Source organism: Ambystoma mexicanum, chromosome 13 (genome assembly GCF_040938575.1).
Source record: "Ambystoma mexicanum isolate Mex_15411 chromosome 13, UKY_AmexF1_1, whole genome shotgun sequence".
Classification (NCBI taxonomy): Eukaryota; Metazoa; Chordata; class Amphibia; order Caudata; family Ambystomatidae; genus Ambystoma; species Ambystoma mexicanum.
Genome location: NC_090938.1, coordinates 483,859,941 through 483,872,291, shown reverse-complemented (window position 1 = coordinate 483,872,291; position 12,351 = coordinate 483,859,941). Strand labels below are relative to the sequence as shown.

The following is a 12,351-nucleotide window of genomic DNA, read 5'->3' as shown; positions in this document are numbered from 1 at the left end:
CTTCTGTTGTGTTTTATTTTTCCACCTTGCTTCCTTACCACCCTTGCATTGTATGAGTTTTTTTACCCATCATGCATCCTGTACACTGCAGGTCCAGCCACCTGGGCGATGGCCACCTCCAAACCAGACATCATGATCATCCTGCTGAGCAAGCTGATGGAGGAAGGAGACATGTTCTACAAGGTGAGGCTATGCAAAGTTTCCTGTATGTGCAAGCTGTGTGACTTGACCAACGTGTTTAAAGGATGATTAATGACACACGTGTTTGTTTGGTGCCTGATATCTTGACTGATACAGTAAGGAAAATATTGCATCTGCGATTATAATGTTGGAGCTTCAAAATCTGTTTTTACATGTACAAGAACAGCATGTCAGTATGCCCTATTCTATTTGGGAAATGCAAGTACCATATTTTTTGTTTTTACATTCTGTGACTTGTAATCCTGAATTTATAAAACGGCAAATGCATGAATAGAAGTCCTAGTCTGCAAATTAAAAGCAAGAATTAGACTAGGATCATTCAAATTGTACAGCCCTCTAACCTCCCCCCCAGAGACATTTTGTCACAGAAAAAGCATCTTCTTTGTCCTGATAAATTAGATCCTTCTGATCCTAAATTACATGTTTGGAGGTGAATGATTCTTACGTTGAGGTTGCCAACTGTTGCTCTAATAAAGTGTGATGTCTTCAATTTGTCAGTAAACATCCCTGTACAGATGTTGCATAACAACAGATTTCAGGTAGTGTCAAAATGGTCTTACTTTTCAATTGTAGCTGGGCAATTCAGCTTATAGAGTAACGGGTCAGAAGCAGCCCATATTGTCTCAATTAACTAGTGTTTCTAAGATAGGCTTATACCTCTGATCTCTCTCATCTGATTGCATTGATGTCTGCTGCAGGTCAAAGCAAATTTCAAATGGATTGTGTCCTCCCACGTATTCCTCATTTTATGATATCTCCTCCTTCCAGCATCAGCTAATTTGGAAACATAATTTTGCGGTAGAGGACGCTGTGCTCGTCAACGCAATGTCCTTCGAGAGCCTCCATCCCCCTTCAAGGTTGACGTCATCGATAGTATAAATAGCACGCACTGCACCCGTTACTTCATTTCTGTTTTTCTGTGAAAGCTTTTGCTTCGGATATGGCGTGGTTGTTTCTCACAAAACTTCGTCATTTATCGAAAATGTCATCTTCTTCTACCCCGAAGACCGCGTTCAAGAAATGTGTCGACCTGTGAGTCGAAAATCTCTATAACTGATCCACATCGTATTTGTTTGTGGTGCCTTGGCACCGAACACGGGGCGGCTGACTGTGGATCCTGTCAATCCATGACAGGAAAGGCGCTCGAAGAACGTAAGGGGAAGCTCGCTGTGGGTAGGCCCCCTTTGACATACCCTTCCTCAACACCATCCAAAAGACGTTCATTGGACGATTCGAGGGGTGAGTTACTGCTTAGGAAACGTTCCAAAAAACGTTCACGTAGCGGTTCGCGCCATTCCTCTTCGTATTTGACGAAATTGGCATCACAGATGTCCGTCCTCGCCTGAAAGCAGAGTAGCCTGCCCAGGTTACTCAGCTACTAAAGCTGAATGGGAGGCCTTTAGACTTCAAATGATAAAATTCATTGAGAAGGCGGTGTCATGCACCTGCGGATTTGGAAGCTATGGGATAAGGTGGAAGGCTGGCCGCCGCCATTGACAGTTCCATCACGTTATCACACCAGTCAACACACGCTCTAGTCTTTTTTCTCAGTCGGTGCCACCCGAGGTTCAAATCCACTTCCTCTGCGGCGGCGCGACGCATTGCAACTGCAGTGACTGTTCTGACTGCATCCTCAACGCTAGTGTTCTATATTTTCATTCACTAGCGTGAATTCCTCTATCACCTTGCGCCCTCATCTCGGGGCACTGTTTCCTTTTTCTTCGTTCCGTTCCTCTGCTCCCTTTCGTTCCCTCTTTTCGGTTCTCCGCGTCCCACGCAGCGTTAAACTTTCGCCTGCTCAGCTAATTGTCATTTCTTCCTCCTTTCTTCCTGCCAGCTGTTTAGCTACCCATTTGATTGTCCGCACTCTCTTCGGGGTTCCTGCCTTGGACGGTCTGACTTCATTACTTCGAGCAGCCTTGGTTCTGCTTCTGTCTTGGGTCCAAGATTTCTCCTTTGGATTGTCTTCCGTGGATTCCCGCACAGCCACTGTGTTCCACTGCATACTCCAGCATCAGAGGGATATCCTCCAGCTTCCTTTCCTGTCATCAACTTGTGGGGTTTTTTGTGCCGATAGACTTTTTCCCCATCCGGCTGTCCCGGGAGGGGGTCACGAGGATTCAGTCTGTTCCAGACTGTAATGGTGGCTTCTTTTCGAGGCAGATTACCGCTCCCAAACGAAAACACAAGACTTCAACACCTGGAGGTGGTCCCTAAAGTAAGACTACAACACAGACTCTTCTGATACAGGTGAGGAGGGAGAAGTCAGTGACTATGGGGAGGAGAACTCGGAATTGACAGATTGCAACGCTTACTTATTACCATGGCCACGGCAGAACAGGTACACGAGCTATTGGCGGCAGTTCAAGGCTTGACAATGGAGGTGCAGAACCTTAAGACGGAGAACACTGTGCTCCGACAGTTAGTCACTACCCGAGAGAGACAACCCGCAGAGCTACCCCCCATGACTTTACCCTCTGGAAAATATGAAAGTACACCCAAAAAACTGAAAGAGTTTCTTGACGCCTACCTAATTCATTTCACCTTTCGAGCAACAACTTATACCTCTGAACTCGACCAGGTTGGTTTTGTGATCTTAAATCTGACGGGAAACGCTCTGGCTTGGGCCACGCCTCTGTTTACAGGCTCTAGTCCCCTTTTGCAGGATTATGGGGGTTTCATTGCTCACCTCAAACAGGCGTTTGAGAGACCTGAGATTTCTTACACAGCTTGTGAAGATCTATTGGATGTTCACCTAGGGTCCACAGACCTGTTAACATACAGAACTACATTTAAGAGGCCGGCTGCAGAAGCCAGGTGGCCGGAACAGGCGCAATACGCCATATTTTGCCGAGGACTGAAAGAGGAGATTAAAGACGAGTTAGCAAGAACCCCCAGACCGTCTTCTTTTTCAGACATTTTGTCTTCAGCCTTACAGATCGAAGACCAAATGCAAGAATGTCGTTCGGAAAGAAGATGTCAGAGGGGTGTTTTCCCAGTCACAGACCTCCATCCTCAGACAACATCTGTCCATCCCGAGAAGACCCTATGCAGATAGGTGTAGCCCGTGCACCACTCATGCCTGAAGAAAGAAAACGACGAAGGGACCTGGGGTTATGGGCTTATTGTGGATCAGACCGACATCTCCTACAGGAGTGCCCAGAGGTACTACCCCAGCGTTCGGGAAATGCAAGACCTCGGTCCTAGAAGGGATGGGATACAGAGGTGTTTCATCCAGTTCCTTGGTTACACTGTTAGTGGCTTCTTCACCCATGTTGGAGGATGCCATGCTCATGGTGTTAGCCGTACAAGTTCTTTCTGGAAACCACAAGATAGAAGCCCTGGCGTTCCTGGGGTGCGGAGCAGCTGGTATATTCGTGGATACAGTTTGGGCCGATAAGGTGGGCCTTCGCCGTCTACAGAGAGTCGAAGGACAAAAGGTAGAAGGCGTCGATGGAACCCCCCTCAGTTCGGGCCCCATCACTCAGACCACTGAGGAACTACAGGTCACCATAATGCAACATAGTGAGCGACTGACATTTGACATCATTAGAGCAGCGCATTTTCCCATTATATTGGGCATAACATGGCTGAGGAAACACAATCCTCGGATAGACTGGAACCAAAATCAGCTGGAATTCCACTCAGGATATTGCATGGAACATTTTTTAACAAGATACAGTACAGTGTCGTTCAAACCCTTTCGGCAGAACCAGAAAAGGCCCTTGGAATTGACCATATTCCTACAGAATTAGACCCTTTCAGTCAAGTCTTCGTGGAGAAGATACCTCAGGAATTACCTCCCCACAGACCGGTGGATTGCACCATTGATTTGATACCTGAGGCATTGGTTCCCTTTGGCAGGATGTTTTCCATTTCATTGTTGGAGAAGAAGGCCCTCAAAACGTACCTGGATGCAAACTTTGAAAACGGGCTTATCAGACCATCCCGATCACCTGCAGATGCATCTCTATTTTTCATTCCCAAGAGAGACTCTTCTGAACTCCAGCCATGCATAGATTGCAGAGGCCTCAGCAAGGCAACCATTAGAGATCGGTATCCTATGCATCTGATAACAGATATCATTGAAGCGGTTCAGGGAGCAAAGGTTTTCTCCAAACTGGACCTCCGCAGTGCTTACCACCTTCTGCGTGTCTACTCAGGTGATGAGTGGAAAACGGCGTTTTGCAGCTCATTTGGACTATTTGAATATAGAGTAATGCCCTTTTGGACTGGTTAACGCCCCTGCTAATTTCCAGCAGTTCATGGACCGGATTATTTCCGACATGATGTACCTGACGGTCATAATTTACCTAGATGACATACTGGTTTTTTCATCCTCTCTCCAAGAACACAAGGAACACCTACAAAGGGTGATGAAACAGCTCCAAGACAATAAACTACTAGCCAAACCGGAAAAGGGTCTATTCTGTGTCCCTTCCGTTACATACCTTGGGTACATCTTTTCTCATGAGGGTGTCCGGATGGATGAGAGGAAGGTAACAGCCATCCTTGATTGGCCCAGACACACTTCAGTCAAAGAAGTACAACGCTTCCTGGGATTGGCACATTTCTACCGCCTCTTCATCCCTAGATTTTCGGAAGTGGTGCTACCCATTACCGCCCTTCTGAAGATATCAACCAAGCCTTTCTCATGGAACCTTCCTGCTGAACAAAGTTTTAATGCGTTTGAAAGGTTGTTTTGTTCGCCCCTGGTTTTGAGGCAGTCCATACCTTTCATCCTAGAGACGGATGCTTCAGCCTCAGCTATAGGGGCAGTTCTACTGCAACAGCCTCAGAGTCTAGAACATCCAGTGGCTTACCTTTCAAAGACACTTACGCCTAGTCAACAGAATTACTCAGTTATCGAAAAGGAGCTCCTTGCAATGAAATTAGCATGCGAGGAATGGAGACATCTCAGTGGCGTAACACAAGATCTGGGGGCCCCCCTGCGAGCCATGCTGAGGGGGGCCCCCCCAACTCGGCAACAAATTACGGGTCACGCCACACTCTGAGCCGGCTTAGATTAACACGCTAGCGCAATACGCACAAACGTGCTGCTGAAGGGGTATGCTGCACACTGCACTAGGAGAAAGATATAAATATGTGTTTTAATGCAATATGCAGCACACTTTCTGAGCAAAAATGTGCTAAAAAGCCAGTGTTTGCTATTGTTTTGTAGGGTAACACCAATCCAATACATGCAAGTCACCAACAGTGCACAGGAACATTAATGCTTTGCTATTAAAAATGCCATGACGCAATGAAACCACGTCCAATTGGCTGCACAATGTAGACCAGTGTAGACACGCAATAACATTACAGTAAAGCATGCCAGGCCACATTTAGACATACCTGGACTGATTGCACCAAAATGCCAGTCGAAAGCATTAAAACTTATCAAGAAGAGAGCACACATTCAAGCCTGTGTCTCTGCGGCCTCTAACAACACAGCCAAACTTTTTCAAATCTGAAAGAAACTGGCCATTCCTGTTGTGGTCTCTACCTCTCCTGTTCCCTCAGCAGGCCCTCTGTACGGCTTTGGCCTCTTGCTTCTCTGCTAAAACTCAGGACATCCTGTCCACTATCTCCTCTTCCTCTCCCTCTCTCTGCCCCCCTTTGGCCATCTCCCCCTCTCCTCGTCCCTTCTCCTCTTTCTCTCTAACACCTGACGAGGTTTCTAGACAAGTCCCATCTATTGAAGTGTCATTGAAACAGGTGCTCGCCCGCTCCTCCAGAATCATCAAGGACCATATTGACACCCTTGCTCCAGCCTTAACCAATTTCTGTAATCAATATTTTGCCACTGGAATTTTCCCCTCTCCCAAACGTTTGGAAAAGTTGGACATCTCCCACCTTACTCTCCACACTGAATCTGTTGGTTGTCTCCATGACTATCAGTCTGGCTTAAGAGCTGCCAGTGGCATGGAAACTGCTCTCCTGAACACCTGTGAAGATTTGATCTCTAACCTTGATTCCAGCATTCCTTGCAATCGACTCCGTGAGAACCTGGGCATCATGGATCAGGCTCTGGAGTGGCTGACCTCCTTCCTCTTGGGCCAAGGTCCAACTTGGCTCCTTTCTCTCCACCACCTGTCTCTAACTGTGGCGTTCCCCAGGTCTCTATCCTATCACCCTGGTTTTTCAACCTCTACTTGGCCCACCTAATCTCTACCTTCTCCTATAACTTTCAGTGTTATGCAGATGATACAGAGCTTTAGTTCAGGCTCCCCTCAGCCTCCTCTCCTCTCTCGCTCATTCCTGGTGTCATCTTCAACTCCACCCTCTCTTTCTCTCCTCACATCTCAGACGTCGCCAAGAAGTCCCACTACCAGCTGCACCTCCTCAAAGGGACTCTTCCCTTTCTCACTTTCCCCCAGAAGCTCACTGTCTCCAGAGCCCTGGTTCTCTCTAAGCTGGATTACTGCAACAGCCACTTTCTCAATCTGCCTTCCTCTACTCTCTGCCCTCTGCATCTAATCCAGAATAGGACTGCAACACTTATCCGTCGCATCAAGCCCAGGGACCATATCTCTCAAGCCATCATGAAATCTCTCCACTGGCTCGGTGGCTGCAAGGATCAAGTTCAAGAGCCTTTCCATTGTCCACAAGGCTTTCTGGGGCTGGGGTCCACCCTACATCCAACGTTCTCTTCCAAAATACCTTCCTTCTCGAGCCCTAAGGGTTAGATGCTTCTCCAGGCAGAGAGTGGGGGTAGATCTCTCTCCTCTACAGAATGCCTCCCAAACTTGAGCCGGACCACCTGAAGTTCCAGAAGCAGCTCAAAACGTTCCTCTTCTCATCTGCTTTCTCTCTCTCCCTCCCCTGCTGAACTACCTGTCTGCTGCACTAACTGGTTGCTTGGCTACCCTCAGTGTCACTGAGTCCAGGCTCTTTCTTGATCAGTCACCCTTGCACTGCCTCTGGGCCCACCACGCAGTTAAGGGCTGTAACTGTAACCCTACAGTCCCTTGTTCTCCTTACACTTACTCTGAGCATTGCTGCCCTGTTCTCCCCTCCCCTCTCCCTTGCACTTCCGTGTTCCCTTTCCCCTTGCACTTCTCTTTCTCGCACTTGCACGATCTGAATGACACAAGGCCTAGTAAGATCATTTGTCTTGTCCTCCCTTTGTTTTCCTTCCCTTGTCTTGTCACGCATAAAAACACTTGTGTACAGGTGCGTTCTATATGACTTATCATATCATATAATTTTATCGCAGATGCCCATAAAAATATACAATGCCGCAGTAAGAAACGGCTAGACTGGCAGAACCCAAATGCCAGTCTAGCCAGGTAATTACACTTAGCAGGACTGCTTTATCAGAAATGCCCCATTAAAAAAGTCATACCAAACTGAGGAATGACTAGACTGGCTGCACCAAAATGCCTCTCTAGCCACTAATACCACACATCATTCTTGCTTAGCATGGACATGGATGGCCATCATGATTTATTGCACAAACCCGCCCCCCGCCCACACATCCCCTCTCCTTCCCATCCCTTACCCAACCTCCAAAATCAGCTTATTGGCCCAGAATTACCCCATGTCCCTCTTCCTTGTCCCAGTGCTTACTTATGAGGCGCCATGCCGCATAGGTAAGTACTGGGATGAGGAAGAGTGGGACTAGGAGCAATGAAGATTACAGGTAGCTAAGTCAGGCATTACCTTTACGTACCTCTAGCTCATCCCGGTACTTGTGTATGTGGCATAGTGCCTCATACACAAGTACTGCCTCATACACAAGTACTGGGATGAGGAAGAATAGGGCTAGGCGTAATGAAGATTACCAATATGTAATCAAGGCATTAAACACAAGTAGTGGGGCAACGCCATTGAGCTAACTGGGCTTCAGAACTCCCCCCCCTGAAATTGTGGGCTATGTTGACTTGACCTGACTAATGTACAGCATTTCACTGTTAGTATCTGCATTCAAATGAAATTGTGATGTGGGTTTAATACTTGCATGCCAGGGGAGTGATTGGAAGGGTTGAGAGGGATCAGGAGACCAGTCATTCTCACAGCAGTCCATAAGTGGGTGCTTTCAGAATTAAAGGAGAGAGTTAACTGCTTGTAACATTGAAGCTCCAATAAAATAGTCTCGTTAAAATGCGTAAAGAAGTTTGATGCCCCTACACAAATATGTTTGTTCCTCTCCCACTACACATGAACTTAGCGCCTCTCCCAACATTTGAATGGTTAGCCCCCTGAAATGTAGGTTTTGTTGCGCCCCTTAACACAAATATACACACCATTCACCATATATACACACACACACCCAGTCATCCATACATTTAAGTGTGCACTCTTTCACCATACAGGCACACCCAGGCAGCCACCCATACGTTTAAGAGTGCACCCTTTAACAATACAGGCACACCCAGGCATCCACCAGTACATTTAAGTGTGCACCCTTTCCTCATACAGGCACACACACACCCAGGCACTCACCCATACATTTAAGTGTGCACCCTTTCACCATACAGGCACACCCAGGCAGCCACCCATACATTTAAGTGTGCATCCTTTCACTGTACACGCACACCCAGCCACCCATACATTTGTGTGCACCCTTTCACCATACACTCACACAGACAACAGTCACCAATACATTTAAGTGTGCGCCCTTTCACCATACAGGCACACCCAGGCAGCCACCCATACATTTAAGTGTGCATCCTTTCACCGTGCACGCTGTTAGGGAGAATTCTCTGTTTAGGCTGAATTTCCCTACCTAGTGAGTCCCCCAGCAGCTTTGCTGGATTTCTGGGGTTTAATTTTTTCTCCTGCCAAGAGTGAGACTCTTTTACCCTCACTCTTGGACATGTTGGACTGTGTTATCTTGGACAAACCTTGTGTTGAATGGGCTATGGGGTCTTTTACTCCATAGGGCCTCATGTATTTTTGTGATGTGGGTTACACAGCACCCTCTGTGCCGTGACCCAGGGGTGTCCTAGGGACTCCCCAACATAGACTCCATACCCTGGGACTGACTACTGTCTCCCAGGGCATGTAAAGTCACCAAAGACTTTGCTAGTCTTGAATCCTGAACAGAACCAGTACAAACCATCATATTGTGGACGTACTGGCTGGGGCAATTCGATTGCCCCAGGGTCTGTTAGTCGAGGGGGCACGTCTCCGTCCCCCCTGATCGAGTTTTGGCTGGTGGCAGTGGAAACTACTTTTTATATTCGACCGCGAATATTTCCCTATGGGATTTCCCCTTGTTTTAGGCTAACACATTTAATTATTTATTTACGGTAGCCTTAAACATACCGCCGGTTTATATATTTATTTTTATAACTCCGGTTGGGACTTTTTGCCAAAACTTGATTCTAAAATGGCGTTGGTGTTCGCCTCTGTAACTCTGACCCAAAGTGGAGCCCTTTGTTCCACTTTTGGCGGGCTTCTCCACAGAAGCCCTCCAAAGTGGTGCCACTCTGTCTGGGGTACTTAGGAGGGGTGGAGGGGGATTTAGGCACCCTGGACTGAGTTACCTTGGTAACTCAAGTCGCACTCCGTCCTGATTGGCCCAAGTGGTGAGCCGCCCGGCTCACCACTTAGCATGTTTGAGTGACAGCTAGGCTGGGTGAATGGGGGTTTGCTGCATAAAAGCAGGGCTTTGGGGACTGGGACTTCAGAAGTCGCCACAGGACCAAGAATCCGACGAGGGAAGAGCTGAGCCGACCTGCTTCGACGACACCACCCGGTGGAGCCCTGCTGAACCGTCTCACCACTTTTTCCCGACGACCGAGGAGAACTCTTAACGGAGTGACTCCTTCCCTTGACTGGTGGGGACAACCAGTTTTCGCCTTCTTTCCGTTCTTTGAGGTATCTCGTGGCCGCCTTGCCTGTGCCAAGCACCCCGGCATCCGGAATACCACACTTTACCCCCATACCGCGAAAGTCGGTACCAACCCTTTAACCGGAGGACTCCGCGGCTGGTTTCTTCCCGGGCAGCGCTACGACCTTTCTCTTCTGCTCTTCAGCGAGATATTCTTCTCCCCTGACCGACGTCGAGCCTTGCTGTCGCTGCCTGGAACAACTGCCCCCGCTGGAGGATCCTTTCCGCTTAAGGTACTGTGTTCCGCCTGGCTTCCCTTGCCACCGACTGTACGGGGTAGATTTAGTCCCCGGCTTTCGAACCTGGGAGTGCCTGGGACACTTTGGCTAAACTTTCTGAGCCACTCTAAACTCTTTTTGACTCCTTGCAAGACTTTGAATCTCTAACTAACAGTGTGATCTTGGGCACATTTTCGCTCCGGCTACTCTAAGAGTGGGCCCTGCCTAGTGACTTTTGCTCACCTGTGACTTTGTGCTTCTTTGAGCCTATTGCAAGTGTTCTGGACCTTAGAGTGGTGTGTTTAACCCATTTCTGCTTTTTCTCTCCCTTTCTTGGAAACTACTAGAGTGTCATCTAACGTTAAGCACTCACCTCTGTTTTAATTAAGTGGTGTTAACCTAGAGTTGTCTAGATAGGAGAAAGGATTGAATCTACTTTCATTATAACTGTGTTTGAAGTGTTTACTATATTGTGCTAGAGTGTTTTTAATTTATGTGTTTTTAAATAAATAACTATATACTTTTGAAACCAAGCTCTGGTCAGTGTTTGCTTGTGCTATTGTGTTTTGGTACATATTGTGTATACTTTGCATACTGCCTAACTCTTCTTGAGAGAAGTCTGACTGCTCAGCCACAGCTACCAGGTAAATCTGGGTGGTGCGGACTGCTACCAAAGGGGTTTACTGCTCTACCTGTAGTCTTAAATCTTTTGCAGTGTTCCCCAAGGGAACTGCACAGGTTTCTGCCTAACACTGGTGTACAGCGGTGGGATTTGTATTGAGTATACATTTTATTGTGCTTTAGATACCTTAGTGCAACTAACCACAAAGCTTAGCACTGAAAAAGTAAAACCTCTAACATGTCAGTTATAGAAAGCTATAGTCAAGAGTCCCTTGCAGCCAAAACTGCTGATTGTTTAAGAGTGCTCTGTAAACATAAGGATCTCCTGACTAAGGGCAAGAAAATGGAGCTGATTGAAAGATTGTTAGCTAACCAAAGTCTGGGTGATGGTTCAGAGGAACCTACCACTCCAGCAACTGTAGATGACAGTGTTGAAGTTAACATGGAGCAAAATGTTGATGTTTCTGAGGAAGAGTCAGAAGAGGAGGGTGAGGCTGTTGTAACTGTCCCCCCTAGGCCTCTGCCTGCTCTACCTGCTGTGCCTACTGGACCTTTACCAGGTCCCACATTTAGTCCTCAGTACTTTGAACTGGAGAAAATGAAGCTAGAATTGGAGTATAAGAAACTTAATGCTCAAACTGACAAAGAACTAAGGCTAAGGGAAATGGAGCTCAAGTATGACTTAGAAATGAAGAAATTATCTGTTGAGAATGTTTCTCTCTCTGGCTCCTCTAGAAGTTCCAGTCCTAAAAGACCCCGGATGCCTAAAGAATTGGTTGGTATGTATGAGCCTAAGTTGGATGTGTTGGATTGGTTGTCTCTGTTTGAATATAATCATGGGCTCCAGAACATCACAGGAAATGACTTACTCACCTGGTTGTTCTCTAGGCTTCCCCCTGTTGCAACTGATGTGGTAATGGAGATGGGGGAGGAGGATAGGAAGGACTATGAATGTGTGAAACTAGCTTTGATAGCTAGGTTTGGGAAGACCCCTTCCCAGTATCTTAAGAGGTTTAGGAACCTCAAAAAGCATGATGGTACCCCTTGGGCTACCTGGGTGAGTGAATGTTTGAAAAACTTAGAGGGATGGATTAAGGGTTACAAGGTGAACACTTATGAAGGTATGAAGAATTTGTTTATGTTGGAGACTATTTATGATGCCTGCTCTCCTGAGCTCAGACAACACTTGGCTGATTCCAGGGAATTGGATTCCAGGAGGCTAGCTAAGGCTGCTGACTTATGGGTTGCCAACAGGGCCACTCACAAGGATTCTGGGGTAACTCAGAAGAAGGATGGGGAGAAACAGTCTAAAAAGGACTCCAAAGAGAATTCTAATAATTCCTATCCCAAAGAGGGCCCCAAACCACAAAATAACCAGGGTAAGCCACATGGGAAACCTAGTCAGGCTACTGTACCTTCTGGCCACAAGCCAGAAGGAGGTCAGAACAAGCCACCCTTCCAGAGAGCATT

General features: G+C 47.2%; 1 protein-coding gene across 6 annotated transcripts in view; it reads left to right on the top strand.

Moving 5' to 3' along the window:
- The window catches only part of TANC2 (tetratricopeptide repeat, ankyrin repeat and coiled-coil containing 2), a 3,436,361-nt gene that overhangs the window by 3,334,479 nt on the left and 89,531 nt on the right, over positions 1 to 12,351 (top strand). For all 6 annotated transcript variants that reach the window (XM_069634135.1, XM_069634134.1, XM_069634133.1 and 3 more), the window contains one exon: positions 92 to 183. In XM_069634135.1, the coding sequence (XP_069490236.1) occupies positions 92 to 183 (92 nt within the window). The remainder of the gene's footprint in view (positions 1 to 91; positions 184 to 12,351) is intronic.